Source organism: Tachyglossus aculeatus, chromosome 22 (genome assembly GCF_015852505.1).
Source record: "Tachyglossus aculeatus isolate mTacAcu1 chromosome 22, mTacAcu1.pri, whole genome shotgun sequence".
NCBI lineage: Eukaryota > Metazoa > Chordata > Mammalia > Monotremata > Tachyglossidae > Tachyglossus > Tachyglossus aculeatus.
In genome coordinates, this window is record NC_052087.1 from 28,887,834 (window position 1) to 28,911,208 (window position 23,375).

General features: G+C 47.3%; 1 protein-coding gene across 1 annotated transcript; it reads right to left on the reverse strand.

Moving 5' to 3' along the window:
* Positions 1 to 8,019: 8,019 nt before the first annotated feature.
* Positions 8,020 to 23,063, reverse strand: HARBI1 (harbinger transposase derived 1). Its single transcript, XM_038764906.1, has 2 exons — positions 22,255 to 23,063; positions 8,020 to 8,484 (listed from the first exon to the last, which is right to left on the reverse strand). The coding sequence occupies exons 1-2, from the start codon at positions 22,922 to 22,924 to the stop codon at positions 8,108 to 8,110; spliced, it is 1,047 nt and encodes a 348-aa protein (XP_038620834.1). The 5' UTR covers positions 22,925 to 23,063; the 3' UTR covers positions 8,020 to 8,107.
* Between the last annotated feature and the right edge of the window lie 312 nt (positions 23,064 to 23,375).

A 23,375-nucleotide genomic window follows, 5' to 3' on the forward strand; every position in this document is an offset into this window, starting at 1 on the left:
TGATATGTCCAGAGCGTTTCTGGACAAAGATAATCCGGGCAGCAGCATGAAGTATGGATTGAAGTGGAGAGAGACACGAGGATGGGAGATCAGAGAGAAGGCTAGTGCAGTAGTCCAGACGGGATAGGATGAGAGCTTGAATTAGCAGGGTAGCGGTTTGGATGGAGAGGAAAGGGCGGATCTTGGCAATGTTGCGGAGCTGAGACCGGCAGGTTTTGGTGACGGCTTGGATGTGAGGGGTGAATGAGAGAGCGGAGTCGAGGATGACACCAAGGTCGCGGGCTTGTGAGACGGGAAGGATGGTAGTGCCGTCAACAGAGATGGGAAAGTCAGGGAGAGGACAAGGTTTGGGAGGGAAGACAAGGAGCTCAGTCTTCGACATGTTGAGCTTTAGGTGGCGGGCGGACATCCAGATGGAGATGTCCTGAAGGCAGGAGGAGATGCGAGCCTGGAGGGAGGGGGAGAGAGCAGGGGCAGAGATGTAGATCTGGGTGTCATCAGCGTAGAGATGATAGTTGAAGCCGTGGGAGCGAATGAGGTCACCAAGGGAGTGAGTGTAGATTGAGAACAGAAGGGGACCAAGCACTGAACCTTGGGGAACCCCCACAGTAAGAGGATGGGAGGGGGAGGAGGAGCCTGCAAAAGAGACTGAGAAAGAACGACCGGAGAGATAAGAGGAGAACCAGGAGAGGACGGAGTCTGTGAAGCCAAGGTCAGATAGCGTGTTGAGGAGAAGGGGGTGGTCCACAGTGTCAAAGGCAGCTGAGAGGTCGAGGAGGATTAGGACAGAGTATGAGCCGTTGGATTTGGCAAGCAGGAGGTCATTGGTGACCTTTGAGAGCGCAGTTTCCGTGGAATGAAGGGGACGGAAGCCAGACTGGAGGGGGTCGAGGAGAGAGTTGTTGTTGAGGAATTCTAGGCAGCGCGTGTAGACAACTCGTTCAAGGAGTTTGGAAAGGAATGGTAGGAGGGATATGGGACGATAACTAGAAGGTGAGGTGGGGTCAAGAGAGGGTTTTTTTTAGGATGGGAGAGACATGGGCATGTTTGAAGGCAGAGGGGAAGGAACCAGTGGAGAGTGAGCGGTTGAAGATGGAAGTTAAGGAGGGGAGAAGGGAGCATGCTGCCAACCTAGATGCTGCCAACCTGTACTTCCCAAGCACTTAGTACGGTGCTCTGCACACAGTAAGCGCTCAATAAATACGACTGAATTATGCCATCCTGTTTCTCAACCCACCCCCAGCACTTAAAACAGTGCTGGGCGCATAGTGAACACTTAACAAATACCAAGCAGCATGGCTCAGTGGAAAGAGCTCGGGCTTAGGAGCCAGAGGTCATGGGTCATGGGTTCAAATCCCAGCTCCACCAATTGTCAGCTGTGTGACTTTAGGCAAGTCACATTACTTCTCTGTGCCTCAGTTACCTCATCTGTAAAATGGGGATGAAGACTGCAAGCCCCCCGTGGGACAACCTGATCACCTTGTAACCTCCCCAGCGCTTAGAACAGTGCTTTGCACATAGTAAGTGCTTAATAAATGCCATTATAAGGCCCTACTGAGAGCTCACCTCCTCCAGGAGGCCTTCCCAGACTGAGCCCCTTCCTTCCTCTCCCCCTCATCCCCCTCTCCATCCCCCCCATCTTACCTCCTTCCCTTCCCCACTGCACCTGTATATATGTATATGTTTGTACATATTTGTTACTCTATTTATTTTACTTGTACATATCTATTCTATTTATTTTATTTTGTTAGTATGTTTGTTTGTTCTCTGTCTCCCCCTTTTAGACTGTGAGCCCACTGTTGGGTAGGGACCGTCTCTGTATGTTCCCAACTTGTACTTCCCAAGCGCTTAGTACAGTACTCTGCACACAGTAAGCGCTCAATAAATACGATTGATGATGATGATGATGATAAAACACAAAACAATCAGCTGGAATAGATGTGCTCTCTCCCATGCCCCAGGGTGACTCCTTCTGAAGGCATTAGTTGAATATTTTTTCAATGTCAAAGCAAACTAGGTTTTCTGAGACAATCTCTAAGACACATATTGCTCTTTTCCACTGTTTGCGGAGCCCTTCCAAATATTTTTCTAAAGATGATGATAAAAATATATGGAAGTGTTCCGGAAATAGTGGAAAAGAGCAATTAGACGATAATTAGATGATGATGATGACAAGAATAATTGTATTTGTTAAGCACTGCACTAAGCGGTGGGGTAGCTACAAGATCATTCATTCATTCAATCGTATTTATTGAGCGCTTACTGTGTGCAGAGCACTGGACTAAGCGCCTGGGAAGTACAATTTGGCAACATATAGAGACGGTCCCTACCCAACTCAGGTCTCACATGGGGCTCCCAGTCTAATTAGGAGGGAGAAGAGGAGCAACCGTTTTACTCACTCGAGAGAAGCAGCGTGGCTCAGTAGAAAGAGCCCGGGCTTTGGAGTCAGAGGTCATGGGTTCAAATCCCGGCTCTGCCAATTGTCAGCAGGGTGACTTTGGGCCAGTCACTTGTCTGTGCCTCAGTTACCTCATCTGGAAAATGGGGATTAAGACTGTGAGCGTCCCGGGGGACAACCTGATCACCTTGTAACCTGAATAGTGCTTTGCACATAGTAAGCGCTTAATAAATGCCATCATTATTATTACTTATCCATTTTAGGAATTCACCGTAGTGACTTAATCTGGACAGGACACATTTACGGAACCCTTCCAGCAGAGTTCCAACAACTCCTAAGAGACTCAGAGAATCCTCATTGCACCACCTATTTGGTTACATATTATTATTAATAATAATAATAATAATAATAATGGCATTTATTAAGCACTTACTATGTGCAAAGCACTGTTCTAAGCGCTGGGGAGGTTACAAGGTGATCATGTTGTCCCACAGGGGGCTCACAGTCTTAATCCCCATTTTACAGATGAGGTAACTGAGGCCCAGAGAAGTGAAGTGACTTGCCCAAAGTCACCCAGCTGACAATTGGCGGAGCCGGGATTTGAACCCATGACCTCTGACTCCAAAGCCCGAGCTCTTTCCACTGAGCCACGCTGCTTCTCAATTTGGCAATTTGGGCAACTAAGAGGCTCCTGGATTTAACCTCGACTTTCACCCCTGGTTCTGGAAGTTACTTCCACTCCACTGAACGTTTAACATATATTTTCTCCCAAGTGTACATAATTTTGGCTAAGTGGCAAAAATTGATGGAACTGGTGGGTCTTGTTTTTTTCTATTTGCTCTCCCCGCCGATTTAATTTCTACTGGAGAAGCAGCGTGGCTCCATGGAAAGAGCCCAGGCTTTGGAGTCAGAGGTCATGGGTTCAAATCCCGGCTCCGCCAACTGTCAGCTGTGTGACTTTGGGCAAGTCACTCCACTTCTCTGGGCCTCAGTTACCTCAGCTGGAAAATGGGGATTAAGATTGTGAGCCCCACGTGGGACAACCTGATCACCGTTTTTTCACCCAGCGCTTAGAACAGTGCTTGGCATATAGTAAGCGCTTAACAAATACCATTATTATTATTGTTGGTGCATACTACTGGACATGCTTATTACTTGCTAGCAATTCATTTTTCTAATAATACAGTAGCACTCATTTACCAACTCACATTTTAATGTGTGCTCCACTCTGGCATCACAGGTCTTTTGCCAACACATATGTAAACAGACACTCATACTCACCCTTGTATTTACGCAATTTTATTTTCATCACTAAGGGCGCTACCCTGTATTTATCCCGGGGAATGCGACACGGTTATTATCGATCATTCTCCAACTTGACAAATTTGTTTTGAATTCTAATCCTGTCTTCCACTCTCTTCACGTCACCGACCCCATCAATCAATCAATCGTATTTATTGAGCGCTTATTGTGTGCAGAGCACTGTACTAAGCGCTTGGGAAGTACAAGTTGGCGACATATAGAGACAGTCGCTACCCAACAGCGGGCTCACAGCTCTCTTCCTCCCTTCAAAGCCCTCCTGACAGGACCAGTTGGTGAGGCCGGGGAAGAATGAGATGCTCCGGGTAAGGGGCAGCCCGGAGGGCTGGGCAGTGCGGAGTCGACTTCAGTCACACAACTTCACAATATTTCCCGGCTTCTTAAGAGGTTGGAAGCTTTACAGCTGAGGGTGGCCCAGTCCGCCTTCCAGTGAGTTGTCGCCACCATCTTACTTGTACATATCTATTCTATTTATTTTGTTAGTATGTTTGGTTTTGTTCTCTGTTTCCCCCTTTTAGACTGTGAGCCCGCTGTTGGGTAGGGACTGTCTCTATATGTTGCCAACTTGGACTTCCCAAGCGCTCAATACAGTGCTCTGCACCCACTAAGCACTCAATAAATACGATTGACTGATTGATTGATTACGGGCCCGCGGTGATCACTCGGCCGAGGCTCTAAACCCTTTGAATGGCTCCCACTTGGTCTATATGTTGCCCACTTGTACTTCCCAAGCGCTTAGTACAGTGCTCTGCACACAGTAAGCACTCGATAAATACGATTGAATGAATGAATGGATATATGTTTGTACATATTTATTACTCTATTTACTTGTATATATTCTGTTTATTTTATTTTGTTAATATGTTCTGTTTTGCTGTCTGTCTCCCCCTTCTAGACTGTGAGCCCATTGTTGGGTAGGGACCGTCTGTAGATGTTGCCAACTTGTACTTCCCAAGCGCTTAGTACAGTGCTCTGCACACAGTAAGCGCTCAATAAATACGATTGAATGAATGAATGAATGAATGAACGATCCTTAAAAACACACTAACCCGTACCTCTGTTTAAACACTCGAGGTGGCACCTCTAAACCCAGGTCTGAGTCACCTGTATATATGTTTGTACATATTTATTACTCTATTTATTTATTTATTTTACCTGTACATATCTATCTGATACTATTGCACACAGTAAGCGCTCAATAAATACGACTGATTGATCGATTGATTGGAGTGGCAAAGGATGAGACTAGAATTAAATTGGATGACTACCCTTGAAGAACTGTTAATCATCAATCGTATGTATTGAGCGCTTACTGTGTGCAGAGCACTGTACTAAGCGCTTGGGAAGTACAAGTTGGCAACATATAGAGACAGTCCCTACCCAACAGTGGGCTCACAGTCTAAAAATTAATCGGACCAAAGTACTCAGGAGGGAATGTTCCCAGGCAGCGCCTTCTGATCAGCCCGGCGCTTTGAAGTGCTCACGTAATAGATGTGAGATAAAGCTCACTGTTGGGTAGGGACCGTCTCTATATGTTGCCAACTTGTACTTCCCAAGCGCTTAGTACAGTGCTCTGCACACAGTAAGCGCTCAATAAATACGATTGATTGATTGATAATTTCTGAAACCCGCCCAGGACCATCCCTCCCCCTCAGGCTTCATTTAACGAGACCGTGACAGCTTAGTTGGGAAACATCTATTGCCCTGTAAAAAGACCGTCGCAGTTGAGATTCAGTGTTAGGCTCCTTCTCCTTATAGAGAAGCAGCGTGGTTTAGTGGAAAGAGCCCGGGCTTTGGAGTCAGAGGCCATGGGTTCAAATCTCGGCTCCGCCACTTGTCAGCTGTGTGACCTCGGGCAAGTCCCTTAACTTCTCTGGGCCTCAGTTACCTCATCTGTCAAATGGGGATTAAGACTGTGAGCCCCACTTGGGACAACCTAACTACCTTGTATTGAGAAGCAGCGTGGCTCAGTGGAAAGGGTAACGGGCTTTGGAGCCAGAGGTCATGGGTTCAAATCCCGGCTCCGCCAACTGTCAGCTGTGTGACTTTGGGCAAGTCCCTTAACTTCTCTGGGCCTCAGTTACCTCATCTGTCAAATGGGGATTAAGACTGTGAGCCCCACTTGGGACAACCTAACTACCTTGTATTGAGAAGCAGCGTGGCTCAGTGGAAAGGGTAACGGGCTTTGGAGCCAGAGGTCATGGGTTCAAATCCCGGCTCCGCCAACTGTCAGCTGTGTGACTTTGGGCAAGTCACTTAACTTCTCTGGGCCTCAGTTACCTCATCTGTCAAATGGGGATTAAGACTGTGAGCCCCACTTGGGACAACCTAAATACATTGTATTGAGAAGCAGCTTGGCTCAGTGGAAAGGGTAACGGGCTTTGGAGCCAGAGGTCATGGGTTCAAATCCCAGCTCCGCCAACTGTCAGCTGTGTGACTTTGGGCAAGTCACTTAACTTCTCTGGGCCTCAGTTCCCTCATCTGTAAAATGGGGATTAAGACTGTGAGCGCCCCGTGGGACAACCTGATCACCCTGTAACCTCCCCAGCGCTTAGAACAGTGGTTTGCACATAGTAAGCGCTTAATAAATGCCATCATCATCATCATCATTGTATCTACCCCAGCACTTGGCACAGTGCTTGGCACATAGTAAGCGCTTAACAAATACCAACATTATTATTATTATTATGGTGAATCGGCCCTCTCTAGACCCTTATAATGTTGCAAAATCTACTACCCCTTTCCTGATTCACGGGGCCTAAAATCCCCAAAGCCTGAGGCAAGAAACATCTGGGGAAAGTACGGAGTACAGCAGGAAGACTAAAAAATACCCGATTCTATTGCATAACTGAGGCAAAACTAGAAGTCCCCGCATCCTCTTATTTATTCCCCGCCCCTTCCAAGACACCATTTCGCTCATGATCCTGAATACCCCCAGCTCTGTCAGGTAAGCCCATTTGGCATAAAGCAGGAGGCTGATGCCAGGAAATTGCAGGCCAGCGTGGAAATAAATACCAGATAATCATCCATAAGTGTTTCTAGTCGTGAGGCTGAGTCACCCACCATTTATTTCCAAACCTTTTCCGTCATCAGCTGTTCGGTTCTTGGCTTTGGAAGTCACCAGACTGAGACCGTCCAAGGGACGTAGGCGCGGTCCCAGAGAGCATGCCAGAGACCGTGGGCAAGACGTCGTTTCTTGGGAAGGCTTCCCTCTTGGTCCAGGTGAGAACACCAATGGAGGCGAACCCAATTCGCACTTCTTTTACTCCAGGCAGGTTATCTTTTATGTGGAACAACTTTTGAGCAGGTTCAAAAGATGCTCATTCCCCGGCAAGCACTTTCCACTGCTGAGTTTATAACCATTCATTGATTCACTCAATCGTATTTATTGAGCGCTTACAGTGTGCAGAGCTAAGTGCTTGGGAAACCAATATGAACAATACTGGCACCACTGTGAGCTACCAACCATGTCCCACCCCAGGGGAGGGGATTTCCTGCACTCCCTCATCATTAGCTATCCTGGTTCCACTGGCTTTTCCATCCCTCCTCTCCTTCCCGGGAATCCAGAGATCGGGGGGACCTGGCAAAGACACATCCATATAACGAGCCTACGGAATCTGAAGATGACCTGCAGATTTCCAATTCCCCTTTTCCCAGGCATATTCTGAATCAAACCAAATACCATTTCCTCAGTCATTGGCTGGGCTCTCCCGCATGATGCCCTGGTCATTCCTGCTCTTTATAAGGTTAGATGAGCATTTCTCAAGCTCCATTAAGAAAGAAAAGGTAAGGGTGGGAAATTCTAAAGCCTATTGGGAAGGTGGGGGTGGCCCTTTGGTTTCTGCTTGTTTCGGAGCGGATTCTAGTCTCAGAGCCTGCTGCCTCCAAAGTCCCATTCAGAAGCTCCCTGAATTGGTCGGATGGACTGGAGAGCCAACGCTCAGGGTCCTGCACTGGCTGTGGCTACGAAAAAACTCTGCGAGATTATTTCAAATACACGCAGACACCGAGATGCCATCATCCTCCTAGTCGCCCACAGCCGTGGTGCCACTTCTCCAAATAACCAGCCCCTTAGAAGAGTGGCGATCAAGTGACTGGGAAAACCTCCGTGACGGTTTGGTTACAAAATTAAAGGACGAATCAAGAGATCCTGGCATACACCAACATCCCCAACCCGGATAAAGTGTAAATTCATGTCAAATTTCTCAATACCCCATCGAGCTTTTCTACGCAAAGGCATTACGGAAGGGAAAGGGGAGGGAGGCGGGGAGGAAAACGTGGGGTGGGTAGGGGAGGGCGGCGGGGGTCGGGTTTGAGGGGAGATTTGAGATGGAGAGCGTTTTCACAGGTCCACCCTTCCGGAAGGCTCCTCCTCCCTCGATTCCCAGTCTAGCTGAAATGAGTGAGCATCAGTTCCCGGCGGATGCGGTCGGCTTCTGAATCCAGGGACTCCATGTGCTCCACCTCTTCCTCTGGCTGCTCCATGAGACCAGTGACAGGGGAGGACCACACATCCAGCCCGTGCTCCAGGGAAATGTTGTGGAGCACACAGCAGGCCAGGATGATGTGGCTGGATTTCTCTGGAGAGTACTGCAGAGCCCCTTTGGATCCATCCAGGCAGCGGAAGCGGAAACGGAGAGTCCGGAATGTCCTCTCGATCACATTGTGGGTGGCAGAATGGGCCAAGTTGTAGCGACACTCCGTGGGGGTTTCCGGGATGGGGAGTGGAGTCATGAGCCAGGTGCGAAGATAAAAGGAGCTGTCCCCTAGGAAAAAGACCAAAACATGACAGAGAATACACCGGTATTAAAAGGATTCCAATTGGATGGGATAAATCCAGACGCGTCCACGGAGAATGGAAAAGACAGAATGGCAACTGGAGGGCTGGCGGGTGACCTGTACGGGAAGAGAAAAGATGCCAGGCCAGGCCAGATGGTGGGATGAGGCCACGACTGGGCTTGAACTCAAAAAGGGAAAAAGACACCGAGAAAGGAAGGCATGTGGGTGTCTTGGAGATCAAAGTTTGAAAGAACCCAGGAATTAGAGGCATGCCCAAGAGGAAAAAGACTGAGGGAGCTCCTCCCCTATTTCACCCCACCTTTCATATCTGCTCCTTTCACCCGCGCTCCACCTCAACCCTCTCCCTTCATGCCTTCCAAATTAACCTTCTATCGGGACTTCGTTCTTGACCCTCCCACCTCTATCCCCGAGCATGGGATAGCTGTTTCCCCCACCTTCGAGCTTCCTCCCTTCTCTCCAAATCCAACAGATCACATCCCTACACATAATCCAAGCCCACCTTCTCCAACAAGCACTCCCTGACTGATCCCCAGCATCCCAGGTCCAACAACCCATCGGCCACCTCTAGTGCTTCGGACTTATTTATCCCTGCCCTCAGCACTTGGGCCCGCATTTTTTATTTCACTTTTTATTTTCATTTTCTGTTTCACTTATTCTGTTTGTTGTTGCATCCTCATTAGAGGGGAAGCCGCATGGCCTAGTGGATAGAGCACAGGCCTGGGAATCAGAAGATCATGGGTTCTAACCCTGGCTCCGCCACTTGTCTGCTGTGTGATCTTGAGAAAGTCACTTCATTTCTCTGTGCCTTAGTCACCTCATCTGTAAAATGGGGATTAAGACTGTGGGCCCCATGTGGGACAACCTGATTACCTTGTATCCACCCCAGCGCTTAGAACAGTGCTTGACATATAGTAAGCACTTTTATCATCATCATCATCATAGTAAGCACTCAACAAATACCATAATTATTATTATGATTACTCAATGCCTGGCACATAGTAAGTGCTTAACAAATACCACAATTATTATAATTATTACTCGATTTTAAGTTCCTTGTGGGCAGGAGCTGGGCATCTGGCTTGTTTTGTGCTTTCCAGGCACTTAGTACGCCGCACTCAATGGATACTCGGTAAATGCTATTATTACCCTATCCATGATGTCCAGAGATCCTTCACATTGATGCATGTCTTGGCTCTGACGTGAGTCCGATACACCCACCTGCAAGCTGACTACCAGCAAAAGCTAAAAAACACTCAGAAAGATAATCCCTAAAAATAAAGGGCAGCTATAATGGACGGGGGCAAGTGCACAGGGCTGGCAAACAGAAGACCAGACTTCCAGTCCCCTGCCTTAATTTCATCCCAGGTGGTAAATGGGGATTATCATCCCAGAGCCTCTCTTAACTCTTAGAAATGTCTGAGGAGAAAATGAGATGAGAGTCAGGTCTACTGAGTTCTCTGCAGAGAAAGCCAGAGAAACCCTCGGGAGCGTTAGTAATTACATAATTATCACAGTGCTTTGTTACCATAAAGCTCTCAGAGCCCTTTACGGTTCAATCAGTCATATTTACTGAGCGCTTACTGTGTGCAAAGCACTTGCACTGTACTAAGAGTTTACAGTTATTATTTCATTCAGTTCCACCATGCCCTTTATCATTATCATCATTTTGGAGATGGAGAAACTAAGATGTGGCTTGGTGGAAAGAGCCCGGGCTTGGGTGTCGGAGGTTGTGGGTTCTAATGCCAGTTCTGCCACTTGCCTGCTGTCTGACCTTGGGCAAATCGCTTAACTTCTCTGTGCCTCAGTTACCTCATCTGTAAAATGGGGATTAAGACTGTGAACCCCACGTGGGACAACGTGATTACTTTGTATCCACCCCAGTGCTTAGAACAGAAAGCGCTTAACTAATACCAGCATCATTATTATTATTATTATTATTAAGGTATACTGGGAGGTAGAGGAGGAGGGGGATGGTTTACTAAATTCATGACATTAAGAGGTCCATAGAGGTAGGAGTAGTAGCTAGATATTCTGATTGCCTGTGTTTCCTTCCCATTAGGAAGCGAGCACGGAAACAGATAAACCTCCTGAACCCCTAGGAACCTGAGAAGAGGTGGAAATGGGTTGTAGAAATATATAATCAAGAACTAAAATAGTAGACCAACTAAACCTAAAACCTAAAACGCTTGACCCAAATAACACCGTGAAAACCCAGAAAGAATGGGAATGCACTGCCCTAATACCACACTGTTTGTATGGAATGATTGTGACTCACCCCAGGAGCCCTGGAAAGATGGAAACACTGTAAATGGCATCAGAAATCTCCTAAAAATCAGAAATGGAAAAGGCTTATTGGGCCCCTATTTGCTCAAGTGGCTCTTAAAACCAACAGTTGAGGTCTGGGGCTCTGACAGCCTGATTTTTCCCATTTCAACTGAATTTCCTTTACTCAAAGGGGGAAAAAAAGCCTTTAAATTTGCCGTAGCTCACGGATGTCGCTTTTTCACTGATTTTAAGAAACCGGTGGTTTGGGATACCTAAATTCCTTCCTGTCACCCATCACCTCCTGTATCTCCCAGTTCTATGGGGCTCAGTGGGACTAACCCAGAGCAAAATCCAAGTAGATATGGATGGGCTTCCCAAACCTCCTCCATTCTCCCGTTTCCCACCTCCTACGGGGTTGAGCAGGAAGGGGGTAGGAGGGCTGGACTGAGCTAGTTGCGGGCCTCAGCTCTGAACAGCCATTTAATGGGGCCAGCCTTCCTTCTTAACACTAGCCCTGCCAGGCAGGCCAATATTGCAAATATTTCCAATTTGGGCAGGAGAAGTTTTCCATGCCCATCAAAACCGAGACAGCATCGATGTTCACGTCCTCTAGACTGTAAGCTCATTAGAGGCGGGGAATCCATCTGCTAATTCCGATGTATTGTACTCTCCCAAGCACTTAGCACGGTGCTCTGTGCATAGTAAGTGCTCAATAAATACCACTGACTGAATATCTCCGACTGAAAATCAGTCTCCTTCGCTAGACTGTGAATTCTTGTGGGCAGGGAATGTGTCTAACATCTTTACTCTATTGTCCTCTCCCTGATGCAAACGCTTGGCACCCAGTAAGGACTTAATAAACGCCACTGAGTGACGGATTGAGGATCTTGGAATGGGGGGAAAAGAGGGAGGGTCCTCAACCTGGCTCCACAGCTAACTTTGTGTAGCCTCGAAACCACGAGGCTCTCTGGGCTTTGGATTTTTTGCCTGTCAAAATGGAGTTGAGGCTCTTCTTCAACCTCTCCTGCCTATGGGGTGACGATTCATAAGTAATCGGCAAAGTGCTAAGAGTGCAGATGAAGACAGTTAACTATTTGGTGAGTTAACTATTTTACGGATTTCAGTGATCCTATGTTTCTCTTTTCCCTTTCTATTGGGTAGGGACTGTCTCTATATGTTGCCAATTTGTACTTCCCAAGCGCTTAGTACAGTGCTCTGCACACAGTAAGCGCTCAATAAATACTATTGATGATGATGATGATGATGATAACAGCTCCTGGACATATGTTAGGTAGAAGAAGGGGTAGTATTAGTATTTATTAAGCACTGGGCTGAGTACTGTACTGGCAGCTTGGCCTCGTGGATAGAAAGCAAGCCTGGGAGCCAGAAGAATCTGGGTTCTAATCCCAGCCCTGGTACTTGTCTGCTTGTCGCTTTACTTCTCTGGGCCTCAGTTCCCTCATCTGTAAAATGGGGATTAAGACTGTGAGCCCCTTGTGGGATAGGGACTGTGTCCAACCTGATTTACTCGTATCTACCCCAGCGCGTAATACGATGTCTGGCACATAGTGCTTAACGAATACCATGAGAAAGACACACACAGGAGAATGAGATTGTGTTATTGGTGCCCTGTTTGCCTGAGTTGCATAAGGAATCATAAAGGGTCAAATCAATCAATGAATCAATTGTATTTATTGAGCGCTTACTGTGTGCAAAGCACTGTACTAAGCGCTTGGGAAGTACCAGTTGGCAACACATAGAGACGGTCCCTACCCAACAGTGGGCTCACAGTCTAGAAGACTGTGCTTCTCACATAAGTGAGAAGCAGCGTGGCTCAGTGGAAAGAGCCCAGGCTTTGAAGTCAGAGGTCATGGTTTCGAATCCTGACTCTGCCACATGTCTGCTGTGTGACCTTGGGCATGTCACTTAACTTCTCTGAGCCTCAGTTACCTCATCTGTAAAATGGGGATTGAGACTGTGAGCCCACGTGGGACAACTTGATCACCCTGTATCCCCCCAGCGCTTAGAACAGTGCTTTGCACTTAGTAAGCGCTTAACAAATGCCATCATTATTATTATTATTATTATTAAAGTGCTTAACAAACACAATTATAGTTATCATTAGGTATGTTGTTGTAGGGATGTTTCCACCTGGGCTTAGAATGTGATTTTATTGAACCACGTTGATCATTATCTCTGAAGCTGAAAAAGACATACATTTGCCCCCAAGTATTTGCCAAAGAGAAGCACTTCAACACTGGTATTTTTAAATTATGAACTAGACTTTCTTTGGTCTGCATTAGTGAAAACTGTGAATCCTGGGGAAATATTACTGACTGAAAAAGAAAATCATCGCTACCAACCTTACTGTTAGTAGTAGTAGTAGTAGTAATAGCCTTTATTAAGTGCTTACTGGGTGCAGAGCACTATACGAAGAACACATAAAGTCTTCATGGGCCACACACTTAAAAATTAATATGAAAACTGTTTGCAAAAGTTAAGGTCTTCCAAGTCCATCCATTCCTCTTACCCCTGTGATATTTTTTCAGAACTAAGGACATCTAACTCATCCCTGCTCTGCACTCTGGAAGTGAATGGCTGAAGAAACCTGACTAAAAAGAGCAAGGGGGGCATATGGTCCCGGCTTCACCACTTGGTGTAGTGTGGCCTAGTGGATAGAGCCCGGGCCTGGGTTCTAATCCCGGCGCCGCCACTTGTCTGCTGTGTGACTTTGGGCAAGGTATTTCACTCCTCTGTGCCTCAGCTACCCCATCTGTAAAATGGGAATTAAGACTGTGAGTCCCATTTGGGACGGGGACTAGCTCCGTCCTGATTACTTTGTAACTACCCAATGCTTAGTGAAGCGCCTTGCACAGAGTAAGTGCTTAAATATGATAAAAAAAACTTTTCTGTGCCTCCGTTACCTCATCTGTACAATGGGGACGAAGACTGTGAGCCCCATTTGGAACATGGACTGGTCCAACCCGACTAGCTTCTATTTACCCCATTGCCTGACACTTAGTAAGCACTTAACAAATACTACAAAAAAAAAGATTCGAAGTAGATTCCAATCAAGGTACTTCAAGCAAATCAGAGAGAAAACACACTAAGGGATTGGCCACAGACCTTGGATCTTCTCTGGCACCAGTTATTTGCTGCACTTTATTTTGAGGTATATTAATTGTAATGGGATGAATAATAGCAATGATGGTATTTGTTAAGCACTTACTACAATAATAATAATAATGATGGCATTTATTAAGCGCTTACTATGTGCAAAGCACTGTTCTTTGGGAGGTTACAACGTAATCAGGTTGTCCCCCATGGGGCTCACAATCTTCATTCCCATTTTACAGATGAGGTAACTGAGGCACAGAGAAGCGAAGTGACTTGCCCAAAGACACACAGCTGACAGTTGGCGGAGCAGGGATTTGAACCCCTGACCTCTGGCTCCAAAGCCCGTCCTCTTTCCACTGAGCCACGCCGCTTCCCCGCTTCCTTCGCTACTATGTGCGAAGCACTGTTCTAAGCGCTGGATGAAGTAAGTGGTATTCTCAAAAAGGGCGTTCCGGGTTGATGCTATACCTAGGTTTCCTCAGTAACATCAAAAGACTCTCATAAAAATAAAATAAAAATAAAGCAGCATTGACATTGTGGGACTGCCTGCATTGCCCACAGAATTGTCTAAATCGTTCTGCAGGCCTCTTAACACTTCTGAGCTCTAGACTGTGAGCCCACTGTTGGGTAGGGACCGTCTCTATATGTTGCCAACTTGTACTTCCCAAGCGCTTAGTACAGTGCTCTGCACATAGTAGGTGCTCAAAAAATACAATTGATTGATTGAGCTTTCTTGATGTTGCTAAATCTGCTTAAGCCCTGCCTACCCAGATGTCGAAAGGCCGCAGAATTCCTTTTTCAAATTACCTTCTGCCACGACAAGCGTATTTCCCTGCACTTACTAATGTTCAACAAATTGTTACTTACCCAGATGACGCTTTAAAAGAAAACGATATTCTGATAAGATTAGAAATGACTCATCCATGAGATGATGGAGACCTAGGGTACCACTGGTGGGAAGGCATGTTTGTTTTGGTGCACTTAAAATTCAAAAAGCAGACTGAGGCAGCATTTTCCACGGTGTTGGAGCCAGTTTTCCTCCTCTGACACTACCCGCATGCTGCTTTCTCCCCACCCTATAAGACCTGAGCTCCAAGAACTCTGTGCTGGCAACCAGAGAGAAGCAGCAAGGCTTAGTGAAAAGAGCCCGGGCTTGGGAGTCAGAGGTCGTGGGTTCTAATCCCGGCTCCGTCACTTGTCAGCTGTGTGACTTTGGGAAAGTCACTTCATTTCTCTGTGCCTCTGGTACCTCCTCTGCAAAATGGGGATGAAGGCTGTGAGCCCCACGGGGGACAACCTGATGACGTTGTACCTACTCCAGTGCTTAGACACTTAATAAATACCACTATTATTGTTATTATTATTATTAACTAGATGGAGCATGCCTGGAACGGCACAGCGAAGCAGAGAGCACTCTCGTGGCAAGCAGCTGGCCGGGCTCTTTAGCCACTTCAGCAGCACTGACCCAATTATGTCCAAGAGCCCAGCTGAACAGATAATCCGTGGGTGTGAAGGCAGAATTGAGGGCTCTCCGGGCGTGCCGAGGCCTATCCTGACTCCGGAATACCGTCAGAGAAGCCGGTGGAGCTGAGACAACTAAAAAAATGCCTACATCTGCTTAGTTTCCCAACTGGGTCGAATCTAAGAGTTTCATTCATTCAATCGTATTTACTGAGCGCTTCCTGTGTGCAGAGCACTGTACTAAAGCAATTGGGAGAGTACGACGTAACAAAAAACGGACACATTCTCTGCCACAACAAGCTTACAGTCTAGAAGGGGAGACAGACATTAATATTAATAAATAACAGATATTTGCATAAGGGCTGTGGGACTGGGAGGAGGAATGAATAAAAGAATGAATAAATGAATGAGAAGCAGCGTGGTTCAATGGAAAGAGCACAGGCTTTGGAGTCGGAGGTCACGGGTTCAAATCCCTGCTCCGCCAATTGTCAGCTGTGTGACTTTGGGCAAGTCACTTCACTTCTCTGTGCCAAAGTTACCTCATCTGAAAAATGGGGATTGAGACTGTGAGCCGTCCGTGGGACAACCTGATCACCTTGTAACCTCCCCAGTGCTTAGAACAGTGCTTTGTACATAGTAAGCATTTAATAAATGCCATTATTATTATTGTTGTTATTAAATATTAAATATTATTATTGTTATTTTTAGACTGTGAGCCCACTGTTGGGTAGGAACTGTCTCTATATGTTGCCAACTTGTACTTCCCAAGCGCTTAGTACAGTGCTGTGCACACAGTAAGCACTCAATAAATATGATTGGTGATTAAAGGGAGCAAGTTGGGGTGATGCAAAAGGGAGTGGGAAAAGAGGAAAGGAGGGCTTAGTCAGGGAAAGCCTCTGGGAGGAGATGTGCCTTCGATGAGGCTTTAGGGGGGAGAGTAATTGTCTGTTGGATTCATTCATTCATTCAGTCAATCTTATTTATTGAGCACTTACTGTGTGCAGTGCACTGTACTAAGCACTTGGAAAGTTACAATTTAGCAATAAAGACAGAGACAATCCCTGCCCACACCAGGTTTACAGTCTAGTGGGGAGGAAACAAGTAAACAGGCATCAATATAAATAGAATTATATATACATATCAAAACAAGTACACAGGCATCAATATAAATAGAATTATAGATATATACATATCAAAACAAGTAAACAGGCATCAATCTAAATAAATAGAATTATAGATATATCCATATGCACGTAAGTGCTGTGGGATGGGGGGGAGGGAAAAGAGCATAGGGAGCGAGTCGAGGTGACGTGGACGGGAGAAGGAGCTGAGGAAAAGTGGGGCTTAGTCTGGGAAGGCCTCTTGGGAGGAGGGACGGCGTTCCAGGCCGGAGGGAGGACGTGGGCCAGGGGTCTGTGGTGAGGTATCATCATCATCAATCGTATTTATTGAGCGCTTACTGTTGAGAGTGAGAGGTAGATGAGATCGAGGTACAGTGAGAAGGCTGGCATTACAGGAGTGAAGTGTGAGGGCTGGGTTGGAGGGGGCAAGGTGAGTTTGAAAGTTACGTACAGGAATGGGGGTGAGGAGGGTGGGGGTCGCTGGGGTCGGGAGGTGATGGGGTGAAGGTACTCTGAAACTTGATCGATCATATTTGTCCTCCCTTCTGCATCGCCTATGTACTTGGGTCTGTACTGCTTAAGCACTTTGGTATTCACCCCAGCCCCACAGCCCTTATGTACGCATTCTTCAACTCTGCCATTTCCCTTTCTGTAACTTATTTTAATGCCTGTCTCCCCCACTAGAAGGAAAGCTCCTTGTTGGCAGGGACGCATGCCTAACAACTCTGTTGTAATGTGCTCTCCCAAGACCTTAGACCGAGGCTCTGCACACAGTAGGCACTCGATAAATACCAATGATTGATTGGCTGATTGACTGATAGCTAATAAATGCCACTCACCAATTGAACACCTACCACATGCAGAGTAATAATAATAATAATAATGCTAATAATAATAATGGTGGTGGTACTTGTTAAGCGCTTACTATGTGCGAAGCACTGTTTGAAGTGCTGGGGGGGATACAAGGTGATCAGGTTGTCCCACGGGGCGCTCACAATCTGAATCCCTATTTTACAGTCTTAATCCCCATTTTACAGATGAGGGAACTGAGGCACAGAGAAGTTAAGTGACTTGCCCAGGGTCACACAGCTGACAAGTGGCTGAACCCATGACCTCTGACTCCCAAGCCCGGGCTCTTTCCACTGAGCCACGCTGCTTAAAGGGTACTGTACTGAGAGCCTGGGCAGGCACCCTAAAATTAGCTGACCCGACCCACGCCCTCCATAGGAGTTTACAATCTAGCAAGGGAGACGGATACTAAAGTACATTACTGGTGGGAGGAAATAATAGATTATACGAAATTACATAAGTATTACGGCGTTGTGAGGACGTAAGTGCTGACCTGGCAGTTGAGTGAAATAAGATGAAGAGATAAGAAATTAGAAACCGGTGCCAAAACCAACTGAGAAATGCGTTTCCCGGCTACTGATCAGGACGCGTGGTTGTTATGGCGAAGCGTCACAGGCAGAAACTGCGACTCAAAGGAACAACAACAGAAGAGATCATTTGTGACTTTGTTTCTCCCCCTTGCCCAGTGGCTTCTTTGGGGCTCTAACTCTACTGATGATAATATTTGTGTTATTTGTTAGGTGCTTATCTTGTGCCCAACCGCTGTGCTAAGCACTGGAGTGGATACTTAGAACGGCGCTTGGCACATATGCATTCCGTCGTATTTATCGAGCGCTTCCTCTGTGCAGAGCACTGTACTAAGCACTTGGGAAGTACAAATCGACAACGTATAGAAACGGTCCCTACCCAACAACGGGCTCACAGTCTCAAAGTGCTTAACAAACACCATCATTAATTATTATACAATATAATCAGATTGGGCACAGTCATTGTCCCACATGGGACTCCCAGTTTAGAGGGGAGGGAAAACAGCCCCATTTTTATGTAAGAGGAAATTGAAGCACAGAGAAGTTGGGTGATGTGCCCAAGGTCACTCAGCAGGCAAGTGAGCCCACTTTTTGACTGTGAGCCCACTGTTGGGTAGGGACTGTCTCTATATGTTGCCAATTTGTACTTCCCAAGCGCTTAGTACAGTGCTCTGCACATAGTAAGCGCTCAATAAATACGATTGATGATGATGATGAAGTGGCGGGACTGAGATTAGAACCCAAGTCTCCCGCCTTCTAGAACTGGGCCTTTTAAATAATAATAATAATAATAATAACGGTGGCATTTATTAAGCGCTTACTATGTGCAAAGCACTGTTCTAAGCACTGGGGAGGTTACAAGGTGATCAGGTTGTCCCATGGGGGGCTCCCAGTCTTCATCCCCATTTTACAGATGAGGTGACTGAGGCCCAGAGAAGTGAAGTGACTTGCCCAAAGTCACACAGCTGACAATTGGCGGAGCCGGGATTTGAACCCATGATCTCTGGCTCCAAAGTCCGGGCTCTTTCCACTGAGCCACGCTGCTTTTCCACTAGGTCCCGGTGCTCTTTATGTCAGGAAGCACCAAGATTAGCAGGCCGTCTCTATATGTTGCCAACTTGTACTTCCCAAGCGCTTAGTACAGTGCTCTGCACACAGTAAGCGCTCAATAAATACGATTGAATGAATGAATTAGCATTCCACCAGTGAAAGGTGTTCTAAACAGAGGGATCATCTTCCTATCCCTCAAGAGCCAAGTACCCAAAATCTTTTTCAATAGTACTGTATTCCTGCCTCACAAGAAGTGTTTGAAAAATTAAGTTTTTAATTAATTAATTGAGCTCTGAGAAGCCGTGTGGCTCAGTGGAAAGAATACGGGCTTTGGAGTCAGAGGTCTTGGGTTCAAATCCCGGCTCCGCCAACTGCCAGCTGTGTGACTTTGGGCAAATCACTTCACTTCTCTGTGCTTCACTTACCTCATCTGTAAAATGGGGATGAAGACTGTGAGCCCCCCGTGGAACAACCTGATCACCTTGTAACCTCCCCAGCGCTTAGAACAGTGCTTTGCACATAGTAAGCGCTTAATAAATGCTATCATTATTATTATTATTATTATATTATTATTATTATTAAGTTGCCCTATGGAAACAGCATGGTCCTACAAGTCAGTTCACCATGGGCACGGAATGTGTCAGCTTATTGTTATACTGTACTCTCCCAACTTAGTTCAGTGCTTTGCACAAAGTAAGTGCTCAATAAATACGATTGAATGAATGAATGAATGAGAGGACCTGGGTTCTAATTCCGGCTCCACCACTTGTCTGCTATGTGGTCTTGGGCGATGGTGGTAATAATAATAATTGTTAAACACTTATTATGTGCCAAGCACTGTACTACTAACTGGGGTAGCCGCAGATAATCAGGTTGGACCCGGTCCCTGCCCGACATGGGGTGCACAGTCCAAGTGGGAGGGAAAGCAGTTATCGAATCCCCATTTTACAGATGAGGAGACTGAGGCACAGGGAAATGAAGCGACTTGCCCAAGGTCACACAGAGGCAAGGGGCAGAGCCGGGATTAAAACGCAGGTCCTCTGATTCCCAGGCCTGGCCTCTTTCCTCAAGGTCGTGCCTTATAGTCACTTCCCATTTGTGTGGCAGCTCTCTTTTTGGCTTTCAATTCTTAACTTCTGTCCTCAACCAAATCAGGGGATAGATCCGTCAGAGCAGCCACAAGAATGTGTCTTCCCTAAGGTTACCGAAGAAGTGCCCCATAGCACGGTTGTTCTCTGGCCCCCAAAACGTTTCCCACAACTAAATGTGTTTTTTTCCATCTGGCATTCGCAGCGTGGTGCTTCTGGAGGAATTAATTTGGTCATGGTCTAAAGTGATGTATATGAGGAAACCCTCCCCAGCTCCGGGGGATGGAGGCTGCAAACCGATGCCCTGAGTCACTCCCTGCCACCCCCAGCCCTACTCCCAACAGACTTTGCTCTCTCTTCCCTCAGGGGGACTCAGCCAAGAAGGCGAATGAAATAATAATAATGATAATAATGATGGTATTTGTTAAGCACTTAGCCAAGAAGGCGAATGAAATAATAATAATGATAATAATGATGGTGTTTGTTAAGCACTTACCATGTATCAAGCACTGTTTTAAGCACTGGGGCAGATACAAGGTAATCAGGTTGTCCCACGTGGGGCTCTCAGTCTTACATTTTACAGATGAGGCAACTGAGGCACAAAGAAGTGACTAGCCCAAAGTCACACAGCAGACAAGCGGCGGAGCCAGGATTAGAACCCACGACCTCTGACTCCCAAGCCTGTGCTCTTTCCACTAAGCCATGCTGCTTCCCATAAAAATAATGGTATTTGTTAAGCGCTTACCCTGTGCCAAGTACTGTTCTAAGTGCTGGGGGAGATACAAGGCAATCTGGTTGTCCCACGTGGGGCTCACAGTTTTAATCCCCATTTTACAGATGAAATAACTGAGGCACAGAGAAGTGAAGTGACTTGCACAGAGTCACACGGCTGACAAGTGGTGGAGCCGGGATTAGAACCCGCAACCTCTGACTCCCAAGGCCGTGCTCTTTCCATTAACCGGAGACCCTGCTGGGCTAACAAAAGTACGTGCCTGTTGGTTAAGTGCTTACTATGTGCCAGGCACTCTACTAAGCGCTGGAGCCCCTTCCTTCCTCTCCCCCTCGTGCCCCTCTCCATCCCCCCCATCTTACCTCCTTCCCTTCCCCACAGCACCTGTATATATGTTTGTACATATTTGTTACTCTATTTATTTATTTATTTTACTTGTACGTATCTATTCTATTTATTTTCTTTTGTTAGTATGTTTGGTTTTGTTCTCTGTCTCCCCCTTTCAGACCGTGAGCCCACTGTTGGGTAGGGACTGTCTCTATATGTTGCCAACTTGTACTTCCCAAGCACTTAGTGCAGTGCTCCGCACACAGTAAGCGCTCAATAAATACGATTGATGATGATGCGAGTTTAACAGGTTGGAAACAGTCCCTGTCCCACGTAGGTCTCAGAGCCTTAATCTCCATTTTACACCTGAGGTGACCGAGGCCCAGAGAAGCAATACGACTTGCCCCAAGGTCACATAACCGATGGGTGGCGGAGCCGGGATTAGAACCCAGGTCCTCGCTCTACCCACTAGGCAACGCTGCTTCTCTGCCTAAGGAAGCATCCACATCTTTGTCCAGAAACGCTCTGGGCATATCACTCCCCTCCTCAAAAATCTCCAGTGGCTACCAATCAATCTGCGCATCAGGCAGAAACTCCTCACCCTGGGCTTCCAGGCTGTCCATCACCTCGCCCCCTCCTACCTCACCTCCCTTCTGTCCTTCTCCAGCCCACCCCGCACCCTCCGCTCCTCCACCGCTGATCTCCTCACCGTACCTCGCTCTCGCCTGTCCCGCCATCGACCCCCGGCCCACATCCTCCCCCGGGCCCGGAATGCCCTCCCTCTGCCCCTCCGCCAAGCTCGCTCTCTTCCTCCCTTCAAGGCCCTGCTGAGAGCTCACCTCCTCCAGGAGGCCTTCCCAGACTGAGCCCCTTCCTTCCTCTCCCCCTCGTCCCCCTCTCCATCCCCCCATCTTACCTCCCTCCCTTCCCCACAGCACCTGTATATATGTATATATGTTTGTACATATTTTTTTTTACTCTATTTATTTATTTAATTTATTTGTACATATCTATTCTATTTATTTTATTTTGTTAGTATGTTTGGTCTCTGTCTCCCCCTTTTAGACTGTGAGCCCACTGTTGGGTAGGGACTGTCTCTATATGTTGCCAATTTGCACTTCCCAAGCGCTTAGTACAGTGCTCTGCACCTAGTAAGCGCTCAATAAATACGATTGATGATGATGATGATCTGTCCACTTACCGAGGAGCCAGCCATCTTTGCGCATCCCGGCTTCCAACCGGCCACTCAGGGCTGACTGGTGCAGCACAGCAGCGTCCCTCAGGCTCCCAGGCCAATGGGTCTCCACGTGCAGCAGCGTCCCCCTGACGTCGCACACCATCAGACAGTTCAGAGAGTGCAGGCCCTTCCCGTTCACGTAGGAGAGATCCTCCGCGTTGGGCGCCTTGATGGTCACATGGGTGCAGTCCAGCACCCCGACCACCCCGGGCATCCCCGCCAGCCCGTAAAACTCGTCCTTCAGGCTCTGCAGGGCCAGCTCGTCTTCGGGGAGGCGGATGAACCGGGAGGCCCGTTCCACCAGGGCCTCGGTGACGTTGGCCACGCAGCGGCTCATGGAGGCCTGGCTGATGCCGATGGCGTCTCCCAGTCGAGTCTGGAAAGACCCGGAAGTGTAAAAGCCCAGAGCCGCCAGGATCTGGGTTTCTGGGCTGATGGCCCGGGACCGCTGAGTGGGGCGAGAAAGGCTGGCTCCCAGCAGATCCACCAGGTAGTAAATAAACTCACGCGAGAACCCGTACGTGGAGATCAGGTACTCATCCGTCACGTCATCTAGTTTGAAGCGATCCAGTGTCCGATGACCTCGACCGTACAGCAGGAGGTCGCAGTCCAGGATTGTGATAGGTAGAGCCATGGCCGAGGAAGGCTCCTGCAGCTAATCTTCCAGAAGTTCCCCCGCGGGCACGGCCAATGTCGCTAGATGGAACGGGATGGACGTTCGGAATTCGAGTTATTCCTTATTTGCAGCTCTGCTCTTCTGCCACCTTTCAATCTTCTTTCTGTGAAGATAGAAGAAAATACGAAATGAGGCCTATCAAGGAGGGGCAGCGTGGCTTAGTGGGAAAAGCCCGGGCTTGGGAGTCAGAGGTCATGGGTTCTAATCCCAGCTCGGCCATTTGCCAGCTGTGTGACTTTGGGCAAGTCCCTGGGCCTGTTACCTCACCTGTAAAATGGGGATTAAGATTGTGAGCGCCCCGAGGGACAACCTGATTACCTTGTATCCCATCCCACCCCTCAAGTGCTTAGAACAGTGCTTGGAACATAGTAAGCGCTTAACAAATACCATTATTATCATTATTATTAAG